The 6,000-nt window shown below is 56.1% G+C and overlaps 1 protein-coding gene across 13 annotated transcripts in view; it reads right to left on the bottom strand.

Annotated features, from left to right (window-relative positions):
* PDGFA (platelet derived growth factor subunit A) overlaps positions 1-2,837 on the bottom strand; it is a 34,878-nt gene extending 32,041 nt beyond the window's left edge. For 8 of the 13 annotated variants that reach the window (XR_001558353.2, XR_001558352.2, XR_001558355.1 and 5 more), the window contains exons 1-2: positions 1,590-1,775; positions 938-1,034 (exon numbers count right to left, since the gene is read on the bottom strand). Coding sequence is in view for 8 of the 13 variants with exons in the window: in XM_015876871.2 (XP_015732357.2) it covers positions 938-1,034; positions 1,590-1,760 (268 nt within the window). In the remaining 5 variants the exon portion in view is untranslated. Of the gene's footprint in view, positions 1-937; positions 1,035-1,589; positions 1,822-2,038 lie in introns of those variants that run through there. The other 5 variants (XR_001558356.2, XM_015876878.2, XM_015876874.2 and 2 more) reach the window with 4 other exon arrangements.
* Between the last annotated feature and the right edge of the window lie 3,163 nt (positions 2,838-6,000).

The following is a 6,000-nucleotide window of genomic DNA, read 5'->3' on the forward strand; positions in this document are numbered from 1 at the left end:
ACTCCCATTTTCAGTATAATGGGAAACTCTGCTCCCTAATCACATGAAAATTGAAAGCTATGCCTCTAAGACATCTTCCAATGCTGTCCTCAACGTAGCACTACACCAAATGCGATGAGTTGCACTCTAGAAAGATCCTGCAACACTGAATGAAGGTAACTGAACCTGGCACAGCCTTTACAAAAACACACAGCTTATGGTTTAGAAAGAGATGGCCCCGTACCAACGCAAGCAAGAACTCATTCATTTCTCTCCATGTTTGCTCCTCAGAGCGATGCGGGTTTCCCTTGGGCACATCAAAGGTGTCGGGTTTGTTCTCTCACAACTGAGGCACGAAATCACCAGGAACAAAGTGCATCCAGTGAAACCAACGATAAGGCAGCCAGCAACCCTGTGCTGCTCCATCTGATTTACTGCTGCAACGATCTGTTTGAACTGCACGTTCTCACTACACCCATTTGCACGCCTAATGATGCAGAAAATAACCCCGTGCTATTTTCTTTTGGGAAAAGCGTGTTTGTCAGGGTGAGCTCCATGCACAGGTTCCTGCTCAAAATCAACGCGGACGGTTTATTTTGCTTTTAATAAAGCCCAGCGCTTGAAGAGACATTACTTCATTCATAAATATTGTTTCAAATATTTTAAATACCTCTAGGACAGTAGTTTAAAGATAACAGAGCGATGCAAGAACAGCAAACCTTACGGAAATTCTTCTCTGCTGACAGACGTTGAGCTCTGAAAACACCGCGGGTCACCGGGTCCCTCTCCACCCCGAACCCCACGAAGTTTGAACTCCCGAGCGGCCCCGTGGCCGCCGCCTCCCTCGGCAGCCCGGCTCCCCGCGCGGTGCGGAGCGGAGCGGGGCGCGGAGCGGTGCCACCCCCCCGGGGCGGCGGCGGCCGCCGGCGCGGAAGGAAGGAGGACGGGACTAATTTACCTACGGAGTCAATCTCCAGGAGGCGCTGCAAGTCGCGGATGCTGTGGATCTCGCTGTGCGCCAGCCGCTCGATCAGCTCCTGCGGGATCTCGGCCTCCTTCAAAGACACACACACACACACACACACACACACACCGCGGGTCAGAGCGCAGCTCCGCGCGGCGCTCCGCGGCCGGGGGGATGGGCACGGGGTTTCCAATAGGGCGCGGGGCGCCGCGGGGCTTTTGGACCGAGGGGGGGAAACATTCGCCCCCGGCTCCGCCGGCTGCCGGAGCGGACCCGCGGGGCTGCGCCACGGCTCAGCCGGGCACCTCGGAGCGGTTCGGCTCCGGGCTGTCGGGCTCGGTGCCCGCCGGAGCAGCGCCGCTTCTCCCATAGCCCCCCCCCGCCTCCGCTGGGAGCCGCCCGCCGAAGTTTGCCCGAACGGTCTGAAAGTTCGCGGCGACCCCGGCTCTCCCGGAGCGGGGATGGTTACCGCAGCCCCGGGGCCGGGGAAAGTTGAAGCCGCCCCGCAGCGCCGAGCGGCGCGCACTCCCCACCCCGAGGCACCTGTAGCGAAGCCCGGGGAGTAGCAACACTCCCACCCACCCCCCGGAGCTTCGCCCCCCGGGCCTCGCTCAGCTCGGGGCCCGCACCCAACCCGTGCCCGCACCGTCTCGTGCCGTTCCCGCAGCGCTGCCGGTGCCGCGGGGGCTGCGCGCTGCGCTGTGCGCCGCGGGGGCGGCCGCTGTCGGGCGGCTCCGCTCCCGCTCTGTTTGCAAATAACCGCAGCCCGTTTGTACCCGGGGGGCGTGAATCTCTCTATTATATATCCTATAAACATGCGGGTACGTATGTACATCTATATTATTATTTTTTTTTCAAGCGCAGCCAGCAGCCCCGGAGCGGAATGCACGGTCATTCCCCTCGCCGGTGGCACGCACGAAATGGCAACTTGCTTTCTGCCTCTCGGGGTTGGGGTAGGGCGGGTTCCTCCAGCCGGGCCGAGGCGCGGGGATGCCCGCGGGCCCCAGGTGGGCACAGCCGCAGCCCTTCCCCGCCCCGAGCCCCGGCTGCGGCGTCCCTCGGGCACCGAGAACGCGGCGAAGCGCTCGCACCTACCTCGCAGGAGGTAAAGGACAGGTAGCCAAAACCTATCAGCAAAACGCAAGCCCAGGTCCTCATCGCGGTCTAGTGCACTTTAGATACGGAGGGAAGGCAACGCTGATGGAGAGGAGCTGCAGGCCGGCTCCTGCCGCGCAGAAATTCAGTACCATCCCTCAGGGGAAAGGCAGCGGGGTGGCTTCGAGGGTCCTCCGCATCCAGGGTGGCTCGGGGCTGCCTCGGGGCGGCGGTGCTGGAATTACGGCGCTGCCGCTGTTTGTACGTTCCCCTCCAACGGGAGCGCGGCCGCTCTCCTTTCTGCCGCTCTCGCTCGCTCCTCTTGGCTCTTAGGACTAGACCAGCCGGTACTTCTGCATATTTGCTTAGATCAGACCAAAGTGAAACCCAAGGAGTCGATCCGGAGCGCAGCCGAAACGCCCATCACCTGTGTGGGGCGGCTCGCCCCCCTGGCGGGCGGCGCTGGGTCCCGCCTCCCCCCGCGGCCGCTCCGCGCCGGGACCGCCGGAGCTCGGGATTTGCCGGCGTCTCCCCCCGCCCCGCCGGGCCGCCCTGCACCCTCTCTCCGCTTTTCTTTTTTTTCCCTTGCGAAAAGGGCGAAAAATCAAATGACTGATACGGATGGAAACGTCTCTCTCTCTTAAGAGCGGCCCGCTCAGATGGGTGAGCTTAAAAACGGGAATTAATTAATGAATAATAGCAGCGATAAATCGGAGCAATTATTGCGAGATCTCGAGGGCTGCCTTGGTGCAGCTCCTTCCTCACTTTGCACGGGAGAGATTAAAAAAAAAAAAAAAAAAAAGGAAGAAGGAAAGAAAAATTATATATATATATATATATATATATATATATATATATAATCTGTCTCTACGCAATAAGATTTAAATCCCAAGGGGAGCGGAGACGAACTGCAACTCCGTGCTCGCAGCAGCCAGGCCTGTCTGCAGCGTGCGGCCGCCGGAGCGGCATTTAGCGCTGCGCGCTGCCAGGCGCCTCCCCCGCCCCTCCTCCCCGGCACCAACCCCACCGACAACAAGTCGTGGCGTGGGGGCCACCGGCAGCTGCAGCCCTGCGAGAGGGGTCTGCCCACATGCAAAAAGAGGGGGGAGAAAAGGAGGGAAAGGGAAAAAAAAAAAAAAAGAAGAAATACAATCAGAAGCCGGAGCGGTGCCGGGGGTTGCGGGGCCCTCTGCGGCACCGGGGCGGGGGAGCTGCTGCGCAACAGCCGCCGTAACCTGACGGGATCCACCTTGTGCCCCCGCTGCCTTTTATATAAGGCGGAAGAGATCGCCATGATCGCGGAGGGCTTGGGGTTATTTTTATTTTTAACTGGGGGAGGCTCGCCTTTGGCAGAAGGGGAGGGGCAGGGTGGCAGTGGATTGGTTCTGCATATATATATATACACACACACACACACACACACACACACATATATATATATAAATATTTTCGCAGCGCAGCCTTCGTTGCAAAGGAGAGAGCACCCCCCCCCCCCAAATTAAAGTAGGAGCGAAAGGCAGCGGGCGCCCTGCGGCAGCGGCTGCGCCATACGCGGGTGCGGGGCTCCCCACCGCGGCCGCGGAACCGCTGCATCCCGCGACCCCCGCGGCCGGGCCGCCCCCCAACCCCGAGCAGCGGGCGGGGCGGCTCCGCTCTTCACTCGCATCCTCCGCCCTCCCGTAGCGCCGATGCCCCCTTCTGCCCTCGCAGATTGGCACAAGGTGCTGCTGCGCCCTGACATCTCCCTGAACTCATTGTGATTTAAATAACGGCCCTTTCTCATCTAAACAAAGCATCTTAATAGCAGATGCAAAGAATTCAGCTCATCTGAAAATCCAATAGCATTTAAGTGGATTAACTGCAATAACACAACTGAGGAGTGATACTATCCTTCATGGAAGACAATAGACTGTAAATGCACAGCCAGGGAGACTTATCCTTTCATCTCTGAATTTCCTTCAGCATTTCAAAAGCGAATGCTTTCTAGAAGCCCTGGAGGGCTCTGCGCGCTGCTGCTTGGACATGCTTCTAGGAAACAACCTGTGCTTTAATGGGCACTTTGCAATTGCATAGAAGTTCCCACCAAAACAGAAGTGGCCTTTCAAGTACGTTTAATTCTCCCTCGTGATGTCATGTAGGCTTGCAGGGTGGTCTGCAGGACCACAACGGGGGAAAGAAAAAAGGTGGGGGTTGGAAAGGGAAAGAGATGTAAAAAGATTTGGAAGCACTTGAGAAAGGAGCATGTTGTGTTTTTAAAGAAGGGAAAACGCTGAGCCAGTGTGGAGCCGTTCTCAAATGCCTTCTGATAAATGAAATGAGGAGCTCGGGGTGCCCCAGCCGGGCACTGCGGGGCTCTCCGGCCGCCCCCACCTCCCGCACGGGGTCGGTAACGCAGAGCAAAAAGCGACGGCTTTGGCTACAAAAGAAAAGGAATGTCTGCTCTGCACTTATCAGTTCTGTGGGTTGAAGCGGCAGCTCTTACAGTCTGTGATGTCATAAAAGCAATAATAACCAAACGGTGAAATAAAGTCTGGCACCGAGTGTTCGTGTGCTCCTCTCCTTCCTTCTCCCGCCAGGCGATGTGCCCGGGGTCAGCAGTGCTGGAGCCCCCTCCGATGGTACAGCTGTATGAAAGCCATAGGGATAACTCCTACTCTATCTATTGTTCAAAAATCGATGCAGTTTGGGTTTTTCCTGCACTTCCCTCTCTGGATGAGAAGCATCGGCGGCTCTTCTGAATCTGTCATTGCAGAGCTCAGATAAGCATCTCTCCTCCGGGTCCAGTTACACTCAGAGTAGCTCTTAACATCGGGCTGTTCATATGAATGGTTGCAAATATTTGATAATAATGCAAGATATGGAGGATCCCAAAGGACCGAGGAGCAGGGAACGCGAATAAAATTCACATGGGATCTGCAGGAGGATTTATATTTGGGCTGTCTGTCTGATTTTGAAACACACCACCACCTCCTTCCCTTTTGTTTCAGAGACAAGTGCAAACTTTGTGCCATGGAAGTCCAGGAGTGCAAAAACATCACAAAAGCTGATCTTGACTTCTGCATGGCACCTTCCTCCAGTCAGCAAGTCGACATAACACGTGTGCACCAAACATGAAGGTTCCTCTTTTATGTAATACCTGTAACCACACATGTGGAGTGACGGGGTGGTATTTATAGGCTGAAAAGAAAATCCATACAATGAGTGTCAGAAAATCAGGTTTTGCGCTTCTTTATTTATCTGGAAACAGCAAGATGTCTCATTTGTCTCATTTGAAGCACACACTGCTACATGCCCCTCAAATGTCAGGAGTTATAATAGAATTACACTATCATGGAGTGCTGAGGGAGGATTTGCACAGCTCTTGGTCTGGGGGAAGGGATGCAGGCACTCCTTGACATGAAATGCAGCTTCTTCAGCAGCACCCGAGTGTTCTGTGAGCAGTGACGCACGAGGGCAGGGTGCCCCACATTGGGCTCCCAGCACCACCTGCTGAGCTCCATTCAGTCCATGCAGGCTCTGCTTTTAGAGACATGAGGAGCTCCAGCTGTGTGGGAACAACTCATGTTTCAGAGTGACGAGCAGTGGCTGTGAGCACAGGAAGGTGGGCAGTCGGGGCACAGCCATGGCAGGGAGGGATGCTCCCATTTCTGCAGTGTTTGGCTTGAGGGTTAGGTTGGTTTGGAAGAGCGACCTGCTTTATTGCAGGGGCTGAATGGGGCTTGCTGTGCTCTGGGGTTGTATCCTGCCACGGCAGTTGATGATGGACTGAGAGCCACGAGTGTGTTGGCTCTGGAAAGAGACCACAAAAATGCTCTCAGCATTTGAGACCCACACCATGTCAGTGCCTCACAGGACAACACTGGGGATACAAGTTCAGCTCATGCTTTTGACCATATTGTTGGCCTGAGTTCAGAGGGGCACGTGCCACGGGGAGGGTTTTCTTCCCTCCTCTCGGATGCCAC

This window comes from Coturnix japonica, chromosome 14, assembly GCF_001577835.2.
Source record: "Coturnix japonica isolate 7356 chromosome 14, Coturnix japonica 2.1, whole genome shotgun sequence".
NCBI lineage: Eukaryota > Metazoa > Chordata > Aves > Galliformes > Phasianidae > Coturnix > Coturnix japonica.